Source organism: Phocoena phocoena, chromosome 8 (assembly GCF_963924675.1).
Source record: "Phocoena phocoena chromosome 8, mPhoPho1.1, whole genome shotgun sequence".
Lineage (NCBI taxonomy): Eukaryota > Metazoa > Chordata > Mammalia > Artiodactyla > Phocoenidae > Phocoena > Phocoena phocoena.
Window position 1 is genome coordinate 20,753,361 of NC_089226.1, and position 21,964 is coordinate 20,775,324.

General features: G+C 43.4%; 2 protein-coding genes across 2 annotated transcripts; both read right to left on the reverse strand.

Annotated features, from left to right (window-relative positions):
- Positions 1-10,802: 10,802 nt before the first annotated feature.
- C8H11orf52 (chromosome 8 C11orf52 homolog) lies at positions 10,803-17,220 on the reverse strand. The gene is made up of 4 exons (XM_065883212.1): positions 17,189-17,220; positions 12,388-12,425; positions 11,284-11,336; positions 10,803-11,051 (listed from the first exon to the last, which is right to left on the reverse strand). The coding sequence occupies exons 1-4, from the start codon at positions 17,218-17,220 to the stop codon at positions 10,803-10,805; spliced, it is 372 nt and encodes a 123-aa protein (XP_065739284.1).
- Positions 17,221-20,591: 3,371 nt separating this feature from the next.
- Positions 20,592-21,876, reverse strand: HSPB2 (heat shock protein family B (small) member 2). The gene is made up of 2 exons (XM_065882810.1): positions 21,720-21,876; positions 20,592-21,231 (listed from the first exon to the last, which is right to left on the reverse strand). Exons 1-2 carry the CDS (start codon positions 21,811-21,813, stop codon positions 20,780-20,782), a joined length of 546 nt encoding a protein of 181 aa, XP_065738882.1. The 5' UTR covers positions 21,814-21,876; the 3' UTR covers positions 20,592-20,779.
- Between the last annotated feature and the right edge of the window lie 88 nt (positions 21,877-21,964).

Here is a 21,964-nt window from a genome sequence, read left to right on the forward strand (position 1 = left end):
TGCATGTGCTGTGCGCGCGCGCACACACACACACACATACACGCACACATACAGACACACACACGTTCTGATGACTTAAGGCCTCAAGTGCCCCACCACAAGGTGGGTAGGAAGGGGAGTGAATCATAAGATTATTTTTTCCCCCAGACTAGCTGAAAATAGCAACCTTTTTCCACATGGGGCCTGGACAGTGAAGTTAGGCTAAAGAAGGGGAAACAGAAAGGAAAGACACAAAAAGAGGATAGAGAGAGCTTTAGTTATTGATGGTATTAGGGTACATTTAATAAAAGAGTACTAAACCAATCACAGGATCACAACAGAAACATCAAGGGTGAACCAAGGATGAACAAGGTTTTACCAAAAAACGTGTCTTTCTTTTTCAAATGACTGCTAAAATGTAAAACCCATATTTTAAATGAGTTTTAAATTAATTAAATGGGTTTTAATGAAAATGGGTTTAACTGCAAAATGTCCTGGTACTTTTGAAAGGGTTAGCTAAAAGCTTCCTCAAGTGACACAGAGAGCTATTCCCCTGTTTTTAGTTATTCCAGTCACAGTCATATTTATTTTTAAAAATACTAATCATCTTTTCTCTCAGTGCACACTCTTGTCTCTATAGGAAAACTGGAAGCTGAAAGAACACTCGTATTATGTTATACCTCGTGATCCCAGATGGGCAGAAGGGTTTACACAGTGTTAAGGCGTGCAGAAGGTCAGGCCTCGCCCAAGGACACAGCTGGACAGTGACAGAGGCTATTTGAGGAGCTAGGACTCTTCACTGGTGATTTTGCAAAAGGTCCAGATTCCCTCCCCAAATCCCATTAGTGCCTTAGGACGAAAAGTCAGTCATGGCTCTTGTTCAACCTAACTGACCTCCTCCTCAGGAGGAAGGAAGAAAATCCTTATCCAAAGCAGCTGGAACTAGCCACATCTGCCTGAATGTCTAAAGCTGCTAAGCACAAAGAGAAAAGACACACCTCCCTCTGACCACTGCAAAGAGGAAGCAGAAGTCAGCCGAGGTGTTAAGTGGCTGCTGCTGGTTGAATGCTGTGGGTTCAATTCTGGCTAAGGCTGGGGAAAAGCCATGACACCAACTCAGACTGAACCCGAACAGCCCACAAGTCAGAAGACCACTGTCCTTCATCCTCTAGATGGGGAATTTGGTTGCCAAGAACTCCCCTCGCGGCCACCACAGTTCATGGTGTACCACCCTCAGTTGAGTCACTAACCCATGTTAATGCAACAAGGCCCCTTTTAAAGAGAATTGTGAAACTCCCAAGAGTATAAAGTTGTATGCAACACATCTACATACTTAGTGATGCAAGTCCAGAACACCCAGTTGGTGGATCCCCGGATAAAGGATTCTGATTGGTTGACAGCCCATCATGCTTTGGATACAGCATAAAATATTGAGACATCAGAGGGAGGTTCTGCTGACAGTTATCTATGCCAAGAGGTCACTGTTTCTCAAACAACAAGCTATTTATCAAAGTAGGACCTGTGAACTCAATATTCCTGGGGAAAGACATTAAATCACTGAATTTTAAAGCTCCAAAAAAAGATCTCATCTGGCCCAACTCTCTCATCTCACAGATGAAGGAACCAAGACTAGCAGAGGTGCTCACAATCACTTAGCAAGTCAGTACAGGAGCTAAGATCTGAACCAAAGGCCTCTGAGGCCCAGTACTATGCTGTTTGCCCTATGCTGGAGGAATTAGAGAGAATTGTGGTAAATAGATACAAGATCTATTATAGGGCATATGATCCAAGACTACTATTCCTTGGAAGTCTATAATAATACCAACCACATATTCTACAGCAAGAGTATCCAATAGAACTTTGTGTGATGGTGGAAATGTTCCATATCTGTGCTGTCCAATCCAGTGGCCACGAACCACAGGTAGCTGATGAAAACTTGAAATGTGGCAAATGCAAGGTTGGAACTAAAATTGACATGGCATTTAATATTAATTCGTTTAAATTTAGGTAGTACAATTCCAAAATATTCTGTTCCATTGTCCCCACACAACTACTGGAATGTTCCAAAAATTATAATATGTTCACATAGAGTCTGCCTCTCAGACTTGGAAAAAGCAAAAAATTCTTGTTGGACCAGATAATCCCAATTTTTTTTTCCCTCAAAACATATGTTCACTATACTTATCATGGTCTGACTTAGAAAGTGACCCAGGTAAAGAATCAAGCTTTAGCTCTAAGCAGAACTAACATTTACTATTCCTTCTATCCTCTCCATCTCACCCTATTGTGATATCAACACAAGAGCTGGGAGAATCAGTGGGTTAGCTAAATTACCTAGGAATAACTAGGACAATGATCTGCACCCTGTAGTGCCCGAGCCAGGGAAAACTGCAAGCCAGTCCGGTAGCTGGAACCACTCCCACCGCTACAGGTCTCTTATTCACTCTGCCTGGAGCAGAGGCAAAGAGTCCAAGCAAGCTGCTTTCTGCATATCTCTGTCATGCTGCCTGGTTTCTGAAATTATACCAAGCTTCCTCAGTCCTGCATTACTTTAACAATAAAGGCAATGGATAAACAAGATCCTACTGTATGGCACAGGGAACTATATTCAATATCCTGTGATAAACCATAACAGAAAAGATATGAAAAAGAATGTGTATATATACGTATAACTGAATCACTGCTGTACAGCAGAAATTAGCACAACATTGTAAATCAACTATACTTCAATAAAATAAAATTTAAAAAAAACAGTAAAGGCAGATACTTTCCTCACCAACTAAAAGCTACCCAAATATCTATCTACAAAAGTAATAATAGCAAAATTGAGCTCTTACTATGTGCCAAGCCCTGTACTCAGCACTTACATACATTAGCTCATGTGATGGTCACAGTTAGCACAATCAGTAGGTTATTTTTATTGTCCCCACTTTACATACGCAGAAAGAGAGATCTGGAGGGTAATTTGCCCCAACCCCATAGCTACTAAGCAGTGAAGCCAAAGTCCAGGTTCTTAATCATTATGCAATATTCTTATATGATGTTACAGCATAGAAGGAACTCAGCATATGTTTTTAGTTGAATGAAAGAATGAGTCAATGGAAGAAACACTGGCAAACTGATTCATCACTTCTATTAATACAGATAATAACATGTTAGCCTAAGTAAGACTTTGAACCTCAAACAAAACTGTCATTTGGTGAAAATATTGACTGTGACTTCTCCCTGCAGAGAACTAAGAAGTGTGAAATTCACACCTATGTAAAATTTAACACATCTATTATGGGCAATCATTAATAACTATCAGGAAGCAGAAAGGCAGTTTGAATAAACGAATAATTAAAATTGTCAATGGAAATATTTTAAATGACTCTCTGAAATAATTTCTCAGTCTTTTTCTGTTTTCTCACATTAGCAAGTTCCTTGGCAGTAACATATGTTTACAATTTCTATTGCATTTATCTTCAGAGACATCACCATAAATACATATACACAAAAGGGTTCACGTCCACCAGCAAAGGTCCCAAACGTGTCCTGGCTCCTAAACTGCTCTCTTTTGTCTCCAGGCTTTTCTGCCAGTCTGCATCCCTTAATCTTCCTTAGGCAACACATTCATGTTGCTGTTCAACTGCTCAAATGTCTTCAAACACTCCCTTTTCCTAGCATGTCAGATATAAATTCCTCATGCCCAGCTCTTAAGGCCTCCCCCCTCACTGCCTATGCTCAGTTCACAGGCTCTTCACCATTTCATAGACGCACAGGGCTCATTTTCACCTCTATACCTTCATGACTATCCCTCTGCCTAGAATGTCCCACACTTCTGCTTCAAATCTATTTACTCAAATCTTCACTATGCCTAGTTTAAATCTTCACTATGCCTAGTTTAAGTTCCACTTCCTCATGGAACTCCTCTGACCACTCCTGAGTTTGTTAAAATCAAGACAGATCTGATCGTAATCTGTCTGGAACACCCACCTCTCAGATAACCCATGGTGCATCCCTCCTCTTCTTTCAGGTCTCCGCCCAAATGTGTTTATTCTGTTTGGCCTTCTCTGACCACTCTACTTAAAATGATACCACCTCCTCACCTCAACACTCCCAAACTTCTTTGCCTGGTTTATTTTTATTTTCCTTCCTAACATTCATCACCATCTTGCATACTCTAATATTTACTTGTTTACTTGTTTATTGTCAGCCTCCCTTCTGCCCAGAATGTAAGCTGCATTAAGGGCAGGGAGTTTTGTATGTTTTGTTACTGATTTATCTCTAGAACCAAGAATATTTCATGGCATATAGTAGATGCTCAATAAATATTGGCTTCTTCTCCTTAAAATTAAAAGTGATAGCATGCTATATACTGTATCATTTAGCACTTTATAGTTAATTTAGGAATGTGATTTTTTTAATCTCTTTTACTGCATTTCCAAGACAAATATAAACAATTTCTGGTATTCTTCTATACTTTCCTCTCCTTCACCAATGCAGTCTTTGATTAAACATATATTAAATGTATACTGAGCACCTATTATATACAGCAGGTCCTATTCTTTTAGCAAAAACTTCAAGAAGTCACAGTTACACATAAATACACACACACACACACAGAAGGGCAAGAAACAAGACTAAAAGAAAGAATAGTAACAGGAAGACTAGTAAAACAGAGAATCCAATATTAGCATGTGGGAACAGAGTGTACAGGGTGATTGTGACAGACTGAGTGGGGAGAAAAAGGAAAAAAGAGACAGAATGGTGTGAGACTAGAGTAGGATGCTGCCAAAGTAGTCACCAGATGCTAGTGCTTAATATAAACGGTACCAAAGCAGATATGCAAATATATTCTACATGATTTTTTAAAATTCACATTTCAAACGTTATCTGCCAACTATCCCGTGGGTAAAAATTAGATTAGGACTAGCACCATCTGGTGGATATTTTGGAAGTGACCCTGAGTTTCTCTAAATAAAAACATCTGTAAATGCCCCCATGTCTCTGGACTGCCATTTATAATGTGTTAAGGTTCCACATGACTAATTATACTACCATGACATGAGATAATCTTTCTGCAGGACCCTGGGTCTCGTTGCAAGAGGTAGCCAGATTTCTACCAAGGACCTTCCTATCTCCCAACTGACGTCGCTCTGCCTTCGGAAGCATGTATACAAAATCTGACACTGCAATTCTTCTTTTAAAGAGTAACATTACTTAAAATGTTCACATCCTTTGAACTAGCATTCTACTTCTGGAACTCTATCCTGAGGGGAAAAAAGTCTTAAATGAGAAAATCAATTAGTTATTCACAAGGCAGGGAGGGGAATCTAAAAGTCCAACAACAAAGGAATGGTCAAGAAATTAACAGCCATAACAAAAAGAATAAAATACCTAGGAATAAACCTACCTAGGGAGACAAAAGACCTGTATGCAGAAAACTATAAGACACTGTTGAAAGAAATTAAAGATGATACCAACAGATGGAGAGATATACCATGTTCTTGGATTGGAAGAATCAATATTGTGAAAATGACTATACTACCCAAAGCAATCTACAGATTCAATGCAATCCCTATCAAATTACCAATGGCATTTTTACAGAACTAGAACAAAAAATATTAAAATTTGTATGGAGACACAAAAGACCCCAAATAGCCAAAGCAGTCTTGAGGGAAAAAAACGGAGCTGGAGGAATCAGACTCCCTGACTTCAGACTATACTATGAAGCTACAGTAATAAAGACAATATGGTACTGGCACAAAAACAGAAAAATAGATCAATGGAACAGGATAGAAAGTCCAGAGATAAACCCACACACCTATGGTCAACTAATCTATGACAAAGGAGGCAAGGATATACAATGGAGAAGAGACAGTCTCTTCGATAAGTGGTGCTGGGAAAACTGGACAGCTACATGTAAAAGAATGAAATTAGAACAGTCCTTAACACCATACACAAAAATAAACTCAAAATGGATTAGAGACCTAAATGTAAGACCAGACACCATAAAACTCTTAGAGGAAAACATAGGAAGAACACTCTTTGACATAAATCACAGCAAGATCTTTTTTGATCCACCTCCTAGAGTAATGGAAATAAAAACAAAAATAAACAAATGGGACCTAATGAAACTTAAAAGCTTTTGCAAAGCAAAGGAAACTATAAACAAGATGAAAAGACAACCCTCAGAGTGGGAAAAAATATTTGCAAACGAATCAATAGACAAAGGATTAATCTCTAAAATATATAAACAGCTCATGCAGCTCGATATTAAAAAAAAACAACCCAATCAAAAAATGGGCAGAAGACCTATATAGACATTTCTCCAAAGAGGACATACAGATGGCCAAGAAGCACATAAAAAGCTGCTCAAAATCACTAATTATTAGAGAAATGCAAATCAAAACTACAATGAGGTATCACCTCACACCAGTTAGAATGGGTATCATCAGAAAATCTACAAACAACAAATGCTGGAGAGGGTGTGGAGGAAAGGGAACGCTCTTGCACTGTTGGTGGGAATGTAAATTGATAGAGCCACTATGGAGAACAGTATGGAGGTTCCTTAAAAAACAAAAAATAGAATTACCATATGACCCAGCAAACCCACTACTGGGTATATACCCAGAGAAAACCACAATTCAAAAAGACACATGTACCCCAACGTTCATTGCAGCACTATTTACAATAGCCAGGTCATGGAAGCAACCTAAATGCCCATCAACAGATGAATGGATAAAGAAGTGTGGTACATATATACAATGGAATATTACTCAGCCATGAAAAGGAACGAAATTGGGTCATTTGTAGAGATGTGGCTGAATCTAGAGACTGTCATACAGAGTGAAGTAAGTCAGAAAGAGAAAAACAAATATCGCATATTAATGCATATATGTGGAACTTAGAAAAATGGTACAGATGAACCGGTTTGCAGGGCAGAAATTGAGACACAGATGTAGAGAACAAATGTATGGACACCAAGGGGGGAAAGCAGCAGTGGGTGGGGTTGGTGGTGTGATTAATGGGGAGATTGGGATTGACATGTATACACTGATGTGTATAAAATGGATGACTAATAAGAGCCTGCTGTATAAAAAAATAAATAAAATAAAATTCAAAAGAAAAAAATAAAACAACAAAAAAAGAAAATTACAGCCATTATGATGTCTACCAAACATTTGTATTCATATGAAAACAAATATTTTAACAATTTCATATTAACAAATATTAAGCCAGAAAAAGCAAAAGGCAAAACTATGTGCATAATATGATCTCAAATATGTAAATAATATACATAGAAAAAAGGCTAGAAGAAAATATTCTAAAATATTAACAGGATTGCTTGTAGTTGGGAAGATTATGTTTTTTAAAAAATCATGGTTTGCACTCTTTCCCAAATGCTCTATAATTCACATACATTATTTCCTTTTTTTTTTTTTGGCTGCACCATGCAGCACACAGCATCTCAGTTCCCCAACCAGGGATCAAACCCATGCCTCCTGCAGTGGAAGCATGCAGTCCTAACCGCTGGACCACCAGGGAATTCCCATGTACATTATTTCTATAACAAATGTTATTGAAGTCTTTTAAACAATCCATATGTTCTGATTAATTGCTAGAAATTTTCAACCTCTGCCTGATTTTATTAATTCCAGTAAAAGATAATAAATCAAGTGAGCCAGAATTTCCACAAGAAGGGGAAGCTAGAAAAGAAAGCAAATATATTATAATTTTGTTCCAGGATCTGAGTACTGATGGAGAAATCCCCCAGTTGTCGAGCTGTACTGAAATTCCATTAATGTCATCACACTCCTCTCAATGGTACACTGGAAACTTACAGAGGGCTCTGCTGGTAGCAGGGGGTTACAGAGTCTCTTAACCACTTGGGTACCCATCTTCAGAGTCCCTAGAAGAGCTGGATCAGGGCCACCTTAAAATAGGAAGAGAAAGATCCATGCCAAAATACAGGTCAGGAAAAAAATTCCAAAAGTTAAACCAATTTAGAGGGGTCAGGTTCCTGCCCCAAGCCTACCCATTTAAGTCATCTGGAAGTATGAAAAAATAGGACCCCGGTGAGCAGGAAATCCAGCCCAAGATAGTATAACTACAACAGGGCTATCGCAGTGGCATTTTTAATACTAGTGACTTAGGTTTTAATAGTAATAAGTAAAGACAATTGCTTCCCTATCAGTCAAGCAAGAATGCATTTTCCTTCCTCCCTAAATGTATCAGTCTGTTGACAGAAATAATCAATAAACAATCTATAATAGAAATAGAAAAGAGTTTTATTTGAACCAACCTGAGGACTATAGCCCAGAGATAGCTTCTCAGATAACTCTAAGGAACTGCTCTGGAGAAGCATGGTTTTCAGCACAGTTTTAAATCTTGTCAGAACAAAGAACATCAAACAAATCAGAGATTCGTTCCTTCAATCTTTCAAACAAACAGATCAGCATGTACACAGCAAGTCAGTATGGCCTTGGCACCTGGGAAGGGAGTCTTATCATCGAAGGAGTAGCAGCATTGGTGTCCCAGGAAGGGAGGCATTTAATCTTTACTTTTAACATGGCTATTCTTTACTTCTAGTCAATGCACCCTTTTCTATAATGATTAAAGCAGATGTATAATGTATGTTTGATAAGCCACAAACAGGCTGTTATAGTTAGCACAAAATTCAAGTTAAACTATGTATAAGCCATAATGACTTTCCCATACCTCAATATGTGAAAATGTCTTCCGTTAAGTCACAGATCATAGGAAGGATTCTGAAGACGATGAGGAGAAAAAACCGGGAGCTCTGCTTCTGGCTCACTCTTCCCTTCAATCCTCAGGAATTCAGTTTTAACCTAGAAAAGCAGCACTTACATTCCAAGGCAGAAATTTTTATAAAGCACTTGAAGTTTATTAAGTGCTGTCACCTATATCAACTTATTTGACCAGCATAGTAAACAACCCTTGGAAAGCGAGTTCATTTTATTACCCGCAGCTGACAGGAAACAGGCTAGTGTGTTGTTCTGCCAATTAGTAGTGCAGGCAGTGTTCTAGCCACCTCTTCTGAATCCACTTGCATTAAATCTGTGCCAGAGAACAGGCCTAGAATGGTGCCTAGCGGTGGTGGTGATGTGAATGGTGACAGGCATCATTTGCCCACATCCTAGCAACTCTTCCAAGTGCTTTAAATTCTCACAAATACTCTAAGTAGTTGATACTATTATTTCCAACTATTTTTTGCGCTGTGATTCCATTTTTCAGTACTCTATCCATCTTAAGGAATCTTCCCTCTCAGGAACAAACCCGGGGGCCACCGTATTTGGAGAGGATGGTGTGCAGCTTGAGAATGGGAAGTCTTCAAGCTCCGAAAGTCTGAATCAAGAACTGCACACTAAGAACCTGCAAAGCTTGGAGAGGGTTCGGAACCTGAAACTTCCACCTCCTTCTTCCCACCACACTCTCGCCCCTCCATTTGTCCCCAGTTCTGGTCTGGAAGCTCAACCGGTGGTAATAATACTTTCCAGGTAGGTACCCGCCACCTTTCAGCACCTACCTCTTAAATCGTCGATGTGTGGTTCCGCCTTTCTGTCCCCAGCCCTTCTGAGCACGGCCTCCTCCTGCTATAGCGTCGCCTCTGCGTGCCCGCTGCCATGGTGACGGCGGAGGCCTGCCCGGACCGGTCCCGCCTCCAGCCAACCGGAGCCAGCCCTGGTCCACCCGGGCTCCGCCCCATGCCTGCTCAGACCCCGCCCCCTGCGTGTCCAGCCCCGCCTCCTAATGGCCCAGAGCACAACCTCTGCGGGCCTTCACCCCGTCTCTTGCCGGCCCGGACCCCGCCTCCCGACTGCCAGAACCGCGCCCGCTGCCCGTCTAGACCTGCCTCTCGCTGGCTCGGACCCTGCCTCCTGATAGCCAGAACCTTGTCCCTCTGCCCGGACCCCGCTTCCTGCCGGCCCCGCCCCCGCCCTGGGAGCTCTGCCTTTTGTAGATGGGAACCTGCCGCCAGTCCGTGCAAACTACTGCCTCCTGGGCTCTACTCCGGCCGCAGCCGGTAGTGTGGCAGAAAGTGGCTGGCCTTCCCTACTACCCTGAGGCTGAGTGAGACCCGCTGTGCTTCGAAGAGCCCGCAGACCTCTACCCAAGAAAACACACCAGGCATGTTCCTTATGCGATTTATTGATCCTAACGGCTCTGCAACCCGCGAGAGAAAACAGTCCAGCTAAAGGGAGTTTCTGGGCCTCGCAGTGCTGTCAGCATCTGTGACTTGACGTCCTTGTAATCGATGGTCAGAAAACGCTTGCTCCATGCCTCAGCCCCTGTCCTCATTTGTTTGTATAGGTCTGGGACCCTTGACCCAGCCACTGAGGAAATTGCCCAAGACAGCCCTAGAAGCTGTGTACGAGAGCTCTGAATGCTTTCCAGAGCACCTCTTCCTCTTCAGCTTTGGCGTTTAAGGTGTGTAGAAGGGATACCATCAAATTAACTCCAACAAAATCAGCTCAAGTGCAGATGCTTCAAGGGTAACCTGTTCTCTCTGCACTTTTCTAGAGAGCAGGAGCAAAGGTAGGGGGGCAAAACCCTACCTTCCCGCACACTCAGCCTAGCCCCCTCATTTTGTAGAACTCCATCCACCCCCAGGTAACCCAAATACAACCCCAAGCTAATGGTGGCAAATAAGAGATAGGCTTAGGGAAAGCGCAAGACTGGGGCCCTCAATTCCAGGGGCTCTGTAGTTCTAAAACGTGTCCGCCATCCCTGGGCTGCTAGCCAGTCCCCCAAAGCAGTAGATTCTCCCCACAGCCATAGTGATGAAATGATGCAAGCAGGTTCATCCTCCCCAGGGCTCATACTAGGGTCCCGTTCTTGCTGTCATAGCGGCGCGTGGACTGGGGGAAGTAAAGCGTCGCATACTCTGTAGCATTTTCTAGCTGTAGGTGCTTCACCTCCTGGGCAGAGCGTGTCTGGGTTAGGCTGCACACTTGAATGTCGGCATAGTGTAAGCTGCTCTCCTCCGACCTGAGGCCTTGACTCGTCTCCTGAGACACAGGCTGCTTTAACACCTGCTCATACGTACGTCCCGTTGGGTCATGGCCCTGAGAGGAATGGACAGCATTAAGGGAGATTCTTGACTTGGTTTTGCCCCTCACCTCCAACGCAGGGTCTGTTAAATGACACTTTGCTTTGCTGCTTTGGGGGATGGAGGAAGATGGGCAAAACCAGAAACTTCTACAGATGACTGAGACGTTTCTGTCCCAGGTTGGAAAAGCTGAGTCCTGGGATCCCATGTCTGAGCAGCCTCCTGGAAGGGACGGAGGTTGTCATTACCTTTGTGCCATTCTGTTGCTGCTGCTGCTTTAATGTCCGTCTTGCTTGGCTCCCTGAGAGGAAGAAATCTGACTTAAAGCCACCGACTTAAATCCATTTTCTCTTCCTGTCTCTACTGAGATTGCCTTCTTCAAATCTCTGTGAAATTATTATGGTGGGCTTCTAACTAATCTCCCTGCCTCTGCTCTCATCTCTTACTTCTACCATTCCCACATTCAGACTCCTTAGCAGAGTATACAATCTGGCCCTTTCACAGTCTGCCCGTAATATCTTCCATCCTATTTTTTCACTGGCCCCTAACATAGTTCAACAGGCATATGTTGAGAGCCCACTGTATGCCAGGCTCTGTGCCACATTCTGGGGATGGAAGGATGAGTAGGCTGTTTTCTCCTGTGCAGGGGAGCTTGCAGTCTACTAGGGGAGACAAGTAAACAGACTATTACAGGGCAATATGGTAAGAGCTCAGCTACACCAAACATTTGGTCACTTTCCATAAAGTCACTCTCTTCTCTTGTCTTTCTTTTCTCTGCATGAGATAATTTCCCGGCCTAAAATACCCTCTCCTCCCTGCTCCTCTTCCAACTTGTGAACTTGCTATTATTCCTTCAACATCGGTGTTTTCTCCCCTTCTCTCACAGCATGAATCTGGTGCTGTTGGAAGCACTAGTATAATACATGGTATTATGGCTACTTGTTAACGTGTATAATACGTGGTATTATGGTTACTTGTTAACGTGTATTTCTTTCTCAAACTTGATTTTCAGTTCCTCTAGGGCCGAAACCATGTGCCCTTCCTCTTGTGCCTCTCTGCCTCCTTGGAATCCTGCCTAGTGCTTCACATACAATATAAGGGTTGAATAAATTTTTGCTAGATGAATGAAGGAATGAGCAACCAGCCTTGCCACTCTGAGATAATGGAAAGGACGAGACTCAGAGTTTCAGAGCTGGTCTTGAACACAGTAACCTAACGATTCTCTTTGGTGTACTATCTCCCTTTAGCCGTCCCCCACCCTATGCCCCTTCTAAAGACACTGCTTCTCTTATCTTCTTTTCTCAAATTTGCACTCCCCCTAGCATCTCCCACCCCCCCCCAACACCCATTACCCATTTTCTTTTTCCTCTGGAAAGTTGACGGGCAGCTCCTGTGAAAGGAAAAACAGATCACTCATGTGTAAGAGCCTGGCCACTATCTTCCCTCCTTCATCATTTGCTCTGTGGTCTCCTTAGCATTCTGGTAGGATGACCTTCCCTCACCTCCCTCTAACAAAGACTCACCCTGAGCCAGTCCCAAAGCATTTATCAAGGGTACCGTAGCTCTCCCAAAGGGATGGTTCTGGAAGGTGGAGTGGTACAACTGACATAACCAAACCCAAAATACAGCCTCAGGCAACCAGGGGCTACATGCCAGGTATGTAGCTAGGTTGAGGGCTATTCTGGGATTGTCTAACAGGCTAATCCCAGCAGAGGGTAAGGGAAACTGGCCAAATAATGGGATATTCCTGGATTCAGAGACCCTCTTGCTTCTTCTCTGGTGTCTCTCCTTCAGGGTCTCTGCCAACCTGGGGTTCTCATTCTGGGAGTCACAGAAACTGCCACAACCAGGGCTGACTAATTAGAGCCCTGCAAAGCCCTTTCCTAACAGGTGACCTCCCGCCCTGCTTTTTTGTCCTTGTTTTTAATTAACAGAGAAAGTGAGAGATGTTTAAGCTTTAACATCCATAGCACAGGAAGCTCTGAATTTGGTGAGTGACTCAGCTACATTGCCCTCCCTGCAGGACAGACCTCTTATACTAATTTCTGAGCCCTGGGGTCCCCGACGGAGCCAGTGTGTCTACGTGATTGTCAACTGTTTGATGGCCAGAGAAACAACACTTGTCTGAGGAAATAGGCTGAATAGTTTGTGGCTTACTCCGGATGCTTTTTCTTGCTAGTACATTTCCAACTGTAACAGAGCCAACCCTATTTATCTGACTTCTGTCTCCCCAAGGAAGTTTCCTTCTTTTGCTAATTAAAAAGAAAGAGGGGGGGACTTCTAAATCGTGTTCATTTTACTAATATAGAAAAATCAGAATTTTTCCACACATATCTGTCAGAGGTTTGTGTTTTGGTTTGATTTTTGGTTTTAATGCAGCTTGCTGGGCTGAGAGTAGTTTGAGTCTCCATTTGAACACTAGAGGTGGTTCAGAAGAAAAGCTTTGAAACTATTTCTGGGTCTTTCTACTTCCTCGTCTTCCACTTTAGCTCTTCCTTTCCTTTACCACTGCCTAGTCATAGCCTAATCCCAGCCTCTAATTCCTTGCCCCTGGTCACTACTGTCTTCCTACTTACTTCTACTTTAACAGATAAAGAGAATATTAATTCTAAAATAACGTAGACTTGGGTGACTCAATTTTAGTGAACAGAGCCTGTTCCCACGTTGGATGTTGCACAATGCCTGGACACGGCCCAAATGGAATATTCAGTTAGACTCGCGGGTGATAGGATTTTATTTTTAGCCCAGAATTGAGGAAACCAAATGGGCACTCTCCTATATTGGTAGTAGGAATAAAAATTGGTGCAGTCTTTCTAGAATGCAATTGGCAATAAGTATAAGAAGCCTTAAACGTAAATGTGTGTACCCTCCGATGTAGCAGTTCTAAGCAATAATCAGACAGGTGCAAATATGGATGCTCATTGTAGCATTATTTATAATTGCAAAAAATAGGAAATATCCTAAATGTCCAACATTGGGAACTAACTAAATAAATGGCATCAACAATCAATGGATCGTTATACACCAATTTAAGAACATTATACACCAATTTAAGAAAGATGTTATGTTGGAAGAACACCTAATAGCATGGAAAATTTTCCTCTTTATTAAGATAATATAAAGGTAATATGGGGCTTCCCTGGTGGTGCAGTGGTTGAGAGTCCGCTTGCCGATGCAGGGGACGTGGGTTCGTGCCCCAGTCTGGGAAGATCCCACATGCCGCGGAGCAGCTGGGCCCGTGAGCCACGGCCACTGAGCCTGTGCGTCCGGAGCCTGTGCTCCGCAACGGGAGAGGCCACAACAGTGAGAGGCCCGCGTACCGCAAAAAAAAAAAAAAAAAAAAGGTAATATGTTTTGGGATAAAAACTATGTATATAGGCATTTAAAAAGGATTACATGGAAACACACTAAAATGTTCCTGCCATCTCTGGGTGCTTATATTTATGGTTGTTTCTTATTTTCTCCTCTTTGGTGCTTTCCGAATACACAGTGGATGTGTATTACTTTTGTAATCAGAAAAAAAATTTTTTTTAATAAAAATCTCAATTGTCACAGTGTCTTTAAGTTTCTGAAGTTTATTGAGATAATGAGAAATAGAGAAGAACAATATTTATCCAGTCCTACTAATATTTTAAGAGGAAAAAATATATTTTGGTTAGAATATCTCGTATAGTGTTTCTAGCCAGGCTCTAGAGTCTGATTGACGGTGTCAGACTAGCTGTATGACCTTTAGCAAGTTTTTTACGTCATTAGGCTTCCATTTTCATTTTATTTATTTAAAAAATTTTGGCCATGCCACATGGCATGCGGGATCTTGGTTCCCTGACCAGGGATCGATCCCAGGCCCTCAGCAGTGAAAGCATTGAGTCCTAACCACTGGACCGCCAAGGAATTCCCTCCATTTTCTTATTAATAAAATGAAGATAATAATAGAACTTAAGACTCATGGGATCATTGTAAAATTTAAATAAAATAATAAATGTAAAATACTCAGCTAGGTGTCTGGCATATAATGAGTGTCAATCAAAGCTGACTACTATGACTACCACCATCTGAGGAAGAAATAACCAAAAATGAAAACTATGAAGACTTGGGAAGAAAGGGAAGAAAGGGAGTGAAAGATGCTTTACACCCCCTTCTCTGGAAGTTTTCATGTTTCTAGATGTCCCATGTCTATAGGACATCTCAGAGTTTAAAAAGTGCTGTTCTCATTTTATAGATGGGCCAACTAAGGCCCTAGAACTTTGGTACCTTACTCAAGAAGGCAAGAACCAAATTTCCTATTATTGCTATGTCTTCTGCCTCTATCACTATGCCTGATACACATAGGTGTTCAATAAAATATTTGTTTAATAAATGAATGAGTAGTAGGAACAGGACTTGAATCCAATGTACTGACTCCAAATTATATGTGCTTTTCAATGTACCTCACCTATCTCTCTAAACATAATGATACTTTATTCATAAACAGGACACCCTCAAGACAGATGCAGGCATGGAGTGGTAGAGCTAAGAAGGCAGTGGACAGGATAAAACTAGGCCCACGGGTTTATAGTGTTAAAAAGAAACAACAGGCCGAGACTTCCCTGGCGGTCCAATGGTTAGGACTCTGCACTTCCACTGCACAGGGCATGGGTTCGATCCCTGGTCGGGGAACTAAGATCCCACATGCCAAGTGCAGTGTGGCCAAAAAATTAAGAAAAGAAAAGAAAATAAACAACAGGCCTCAAATGGTGTTGCTTGTGCTAAGCTCATACCCCCAAACCATGGCTTAATACCTAGCCTAACAGGAGTTTCAACCTTCCCCAGGAATGTAGTCTTAAACGTCAGTTTGGAATTTTCTGGTCAGCATCAATGAGATAATCTGCCACACAGACCTTTTCCATCACCCAAAGGAAGATGAGGTCATCCGCTCTTCCCTTGATCCCTTCCCCCTTCTGCCTATAAAAGCCTTTCATTTTGTACAGCTCTTCGGAGCTCCTTTCTACTTGCTAGATGAGATGCTGCCCCATTCATGAACTGTTCAATAAAGCCAATTAAATTTTTAAAATTTACTTGGTTGAATTTTTGTTATTTAACAACAGTGATGACAATCCTGGGAAAGAACAATAAAGACAATATGATTCATTTATTGTGAGGCTTTCACATATAATCTGCTCTTCAAGTCCGTGATCTAAACAACACAGGTTGTGTTATCTACATATTACACGTGAGGAAAAAGAGAAGTTACAGAATTTGCCTAATGTCACACAGCAAACGAGTGTGAAAGTTATATTCAAATATTGTATGGATATTCTCATTTCTGCCCTTTTATTTTATTATTAATTATTTTTACTTCTACCCTTTTTTTTTTGCGGTACGCGGGCCTCTCACTGTTGTGGCCTCTCCCGTTGCAGAGCACAGGCTCTGGACGCGCAGGCTCAGCGGCCATGGCTCACGGACCCAGCCGCGCCGCGGCATGTGGGATCTTCCCGGACCAGGGCACGAACCCGCGTCCCCTGCATCGGCAGGTGGACTCTCAACCACTGCACCACCAGGGAAGCCCACTTCTACCCTTTTAAATAAACATTTCTCCAAAGTTGATTTGCTTGATTCAGGAGGCAGTATTATGGCATGATTATAAGTATGGGCTTTGAAGTCAGATAAACTTGGGTTGGAATCTTGGTTTGTTTGCTTACTAGCCATGTGACCCCAGACAAATTAGTTAACTTCTCTGAATTTCAGCTTCTTAGCTGTAAAATGGGAGAAGGAGTAAGACCACATCCCTCAGAATTGTTGGGAAAATTAAATGAGATTATAAAGTTCCAAATGCTACAATTATTACCATTATCTGGAGGAGAAAGGAAGAGAATAAAGGGAAAGAGGAGGCAGAAGAAGACAAAGAGAAAAAAATGTCAATTTACCATTCCAGCCCTGTCCTAGCCGTTGGACAGACAGCTGGCTTGGCTGTTTTTTGAGGTTTCCTGAAAGGAGGGAGCACAGAAGGGGTGCCGCTCTGGTGTTTGCCCCTGGAGGTGCCACGTGGAGGAGGTGCCATGTGGAGAAGGTGACAGTGGGAAGTTGGCAGAGCACTAGCTGCAGGCTCTCTCTTATTCTTGGGACCTTCATGTCCACCAACAGAGACCTTACCCTCCGACCTTTCCCCCTACTCACCAGCTTCCCCCGCAGCAGAGCCGGTTTCCCATGGTGCTCTGTCTCCCAGAGAGCCCAGCTGTTTTGCTATAGATAGGGGCTTGTGCATTTCCTGGTTCCCGGTTCAGCTTTCAGTAGCAGCTCCCAGGGAGTCTCCGTCAGGGTCAGATTTCAACCTAACAGGTTGGACTTTGGAAGCCACCTGCTGGAAAGATTCCCAGGTGACTGCTCCCAGCCAAAGGGTAGAGGAACACACACGGGCTCCAGGTGAGAGCAATCTCACCTTCGGGATTTGGAGCTGCTTTGATGAAGCGTTAACTTTTGAGCTTCAAGCTTCAGTGAGAAGAAACCTGAGACAGAAAAGGGCTCTGGGTTTCCTTAGAAAATGTTTCTCTACTACTTCACACTGTCATTGAAATGTATCGTCTATAATAAAGAGTCTTACCTATGTTTCCCCAGCACTACACAGGTCTAATTGAGTTTCACTTTCAAGGTAATCGGTGTCAGTCTCTTATTATCCTTGTCCAGAATCTGGGATTGAATACTGGACTCTTTGGGAAACTAAAATTTAGGGAAATGTATTCCTTTTGTATTCTCCCTTGCTATTGGAATTAATGTGGGCAAATCACTTTTTTCGAGGACTGTAAAAATGGAGGGCTGAACTCATTACTTAATCCCCTTTCTGGTCAAAAATCATATGATTCTATGATTCGAATGGTCTCAGCACTTCTTAACCACTCACTTCCCCATCCCCAGTACAGAACTACGGAATCTCCATTTAACCTCAACTCAGCTTCTCCTCCAATGACCTGAAGCTGATTCATTCCACACTCACTGGTAACTAGGATGAAGTTGAGCAAATTCCTCTGTAGAAAATAGGGGCTCTAGGAGAATTTGTGGAACCTGTATGGCTTGTCTTCAGTGTTCCCACCCCCTCTTTAGCATCTTGTTCAGATGCCCAGTTATTTGTGTGTCCCTTATGGATGTTCAGGACCCAGCACTCAGCCCTGTACTCCACAGAGGGTACCCTGGACGCTTCATTCCTCCCCATCTTCTTTCCTTATGAAAAATGGAGATAATAAGAGTCACAGCCTTGTAGGATTGTGGTGAAGATTAAATGAGATAATATATATAAAACTCTAGTCCAGGGCCTGGCACACGGGACCCTCTCAGTAAGTCCTAGCTATTGTTATTATTATTACTTCTTTTTCTCAGCTAATTGTTAGATGGTAAAGCATCTTACTTTATTGTCTGGTGATGGATCATTGCACTAGCCTCTTACTTCATGGCCGTGCTTCTCCCTGGCAATCCATTCTGTACTCTACCATTAACTGTATTCTTTTCATCCTGTTACCCAAACTTCTTAGCTTGGCACTCAAAGCCCTCCACAATCTCGGTCCCTTTCTAGCTACTTTCTCTAATTTAAAGAAAAAATTTAAAGGAAAACATGTGAGATTTTTATATGACCAGTAATTCCAAAGGAACCAACTCTGTGTTGTGGTGGCCAGAAAATCTGATATACCCAAAGCACCATTAATAGAAGTCTAGAGTGATAAACAACGGTATTGATTATTCCACTGAAGTCTGTACCAGTCAGTCCATGATTGGAATAATAATTTTAGGTATACATGTTGAATTTCAAGTTACAGTGTCAAGAGGCAGTGTATTGAAGAGAAAGTTGTCTGAGTTACAAGTGGTATGAAAAGTCCTATAAAATATGGTTAAAAGAATTAGGCATGTTTAGTTGGGAAAGGGAAGCTTTTGGAGGACAGGATGGTTACTTTTAAATATTTGAAGGGACTCTCAAGTGAAAGAAGGATTGCATTTATTTTCTGGACATAACCTGAACCAATGGGCAGAAGTTACTGAAATGCAGATTTTGGATCAATGGAAAGAAGAATTTATAACAGACGTGTCCAAAAAGAAAATGAAATGGGCTACCTTATGAAGTTCTAAGCCCTCGGTCACTGAAAATGTCCCAGAAGTTGGTGAATAATCTTCAAAGTATTTGAATGGGATGGGGATTTGGACAAAATCAGAGGTTTCAAATTTTTTTCTAGCTAAGGAACTCTTTCTTTTAAATGAAGCTCAGGTAAAAATTCCAACTACGAAACAGATCAAAGTGAAGCTGTTCTGGTTGAAGTCTGAATAGGATCCTTTTACAATTCTTTTTCTTCTCAGCTAGACGTTAAGATTCCTGAGAGTAGACAACAAAGGAGCATAGTTTTAAATTTATATTTACAAGGTATAACCTCCATAAGTATATTACTTGGGGTTTAATTTGTTGAATGAGTGAACAAAAGAATACATCAATAGTTATTTCTCTAAGGCACGCTTTAATTTTTAATAGATGGCAATCCTTTAATCAAGAATTATATTCTTCAAGTGAGGGTTCTTATCCTGGGGTCCACAGATTCCCTAAGAGGGGCATATGAATGGATCTCAAGAGCTGTGTGAACCTATTCAAATTATATGCCAAATTTCGGAGCATGTGTGTTTTCCTGGAAAGAGGATCTATTGCTTTTGTCAGATTTTTCAAGAGGGTCCATAAAAAAAGTTAAGAATCAACCACTTTAATGGAAGAATTTCAGACGTCCATCACAACCTATATATATAGTAAAAGATATATTTGGGGGCAGGGAGGTCTTCTGGACACTCCTCAAAGCGTACACATGCATGTTCTCTTGATTACAGAAAGTAATTAATTAAGAGGTCAACCCCCCCACCCCCAGGCTCTCCTGAATACATCATACCCCTAGTATTAAGACTCTACTTCCAAAGGAAGTTTCTCTGGCCATCACCACCATACCAATAACCCTAGCTCCCCTGCATTTAGACTTGGATTGGGTGGAGTGATGCAGCAATTCCTCTCTTTGGGATGTTTCAAGGTTAGAAACAAATGCTTTCTCTCATAGGCAGAGGGTTGGGAGGCTTTGTGATTTAGTGACAATGGCAGAGGCTTCTGTGTCTGTGCCCCTGTGTCTGCATACGCGATCCCTCAGAATCAGAGACCATTTACAGTGGACAGATCTTAGTATGGGAAACCAGGGCTTTAGGCAACTCTGCAGCCAAAAGCTGATTTCCCAACCCCTACCCAAAACAGGCCAGACAGTCTGGAGACCCTTGTTTTTGTGTCTCTAATCACCAGCTCAGACAGTGCCCTCTGGGCTGTTTGGATGGCATATCCCTTTTCCCTCCCAGGATCACTCTCTCTTTTGTTGCATTGTGAGAAAATTATGGCCAGGAATTTGATCTGGAGCCAGTGTCAGCTTCCAGGTGTGATCTCAGCATCCAAGTGTGAGCTCAGGGTGCTATGACATTGGGTACATCTAACTGAGGACCTTTTTGTCTAGCTGTCCTTTTTGTCTCCCTCCCTGCCCATCCCATCCTCCAGGCCACAGAATAGGGAGCAGCACAAATAAGGCCCTGAGATTTGGGTTTATTCAGCTCCACCCAAAACTAAATGAAAACACTATGACATGTCCCAAGGGACCAAACCATACATTGTGACCATGCACTTTTCCCTTCCCCCAAGGATGCTGCTACCTCTGGGGTGGTGAGCAGCTAGTCCTATCACCGCGGGAGCTAGAAAGGGTGCTGGCTCTGTGGCACTCAGGGCTCAACACTGGCTTCCTCCTCTTCCTCTGGATCAGGAGGTGCAGGGAGCAGGGAGATGTAGACCTCATTGACCTCTGTGTCCAAATGTCGGCCACCCCGAGGCGCCTCCAGGTTGAGGATGCCATCATGGGAGAGAGCAGCGCGGACCCGCCAGGGGTCAACATCAGCAGGCAGGACGTAGGTTCGGCAGAACTCTCTGGACACGAAGCCATGGCGGTCCAGGCGCTGGGGGTGCCGGGCAGACACCTCCAGCAGGTTGTCCACAGTCCTCACGGTTACCTCATCGGGGGTAAAGTGGCTCACATCCAGAAACGCCTGGAACTTGCCCTCACTGAGCCGAAGCTCAGAGGCCCCTGCCCTGCTGCCCTCCCCAGCTTGGGCAGCCCGGGGCCGGACATAGTAGCCATGGTAGAGGGTGGGGGTCAGGATCTCTTCTGGCAAGAGGCCTGAGGGGCAGAAAGAGAGAAGGCAAGAGGCAGAATGAGGGAGGATGGGGTGGGAAGGAGGGCAACATGAGAGCAGATCAGGAGGTGAGGCCTCGGGAGAGGTGGAGGGCAGTCAGGAGAAGCAGGGAAGGGAAGGAGGGGTCCCAGTGGCTGGAACGAGGCGGCTGGGGAGAGGAGATTGAGAAAGGGAATGAGTTGGGATGAAGAAGAGCAAACCAGAGAGGGTCTGGGTGGTTCGCAGGGGAGGCATCCCGAGGGGAGCAGGGGCAGGTATCAGAGCACAGCGGGCAGCAGTCCGCACCGAGGTCAGTAGGAAGGGAAGCGAGCCCTGCCCGGAGGGGGGTGAGGGGGGAGTCTGGGGTGGGAGACGGCTCGCCCCAGGAGTTCAGTTAAGCCCAGAGTGGGGTGGAGGCCAGTATCATCGGGAGGTCAGCCCAGAATTTCAGCAGGTGGGGGTGGGAGGCAAGGGGGTGGCGTCCGTGCCATACCTTCCCCGAAGCGCTGCTCGCCCAGGCGGCTCGGGTTGGCAAACTCGTACTCGGCGGTGGCCGGGTGGGCATGTGGCACCGAGCGGCCCGACATGGCTGCAGACCCGCCGGCGGCCCCGGCTCGAGGTGCGGCCCCAACAGGCGCAGCAGCACCCCTCCAGCTGCCGCAGAGCCCCAGCGCACTTGGAGGTGGGGGCGGGGTCTACACCACCCAAAATAGTGCCGAGCCCGGTGGGGGAGGGGCG

Excerpts from the sequence above, each read along its gene's own strand:
- C8H11orf52 (XM_065883212.1), bottom strand. The coding sequence starts at position 17,220 with ATGGGAAACCGGCTCTGCTGCGGGGGAAGCTG. Across the intron at positions 11,337-12,387 it reads CCAGAGGAAAAAGAAAATGG|GGAGCCAAGCAAGACGGACA; the intron begins GTAATGGGTGTT and ends TCTTCCTCTCAG. Across the intron at positions 11,052-11,283 it reads AGCAACAGAATGGCACAAAG|GGCCATGACCCAACGGGACG; the intron begins GTAATGACAACC and ends CATTCCTCTCAG.
- HSPB2 (XM_065882810.1), bottom strand. The coding sequence starts at position 21,813 with ATGTCGGGCCGCTCGGTGCCACATGCCCACCCGGCCACCGCCGAGTAC. Across the intron at positions 21,232-21,719 it reads CGAGCAGCGCTTCGGGGAAG|GCCTCTTGCCAGAAGAGATC; the intron begins GTATGGCACGGA and ends TCTGCCCCTCAG.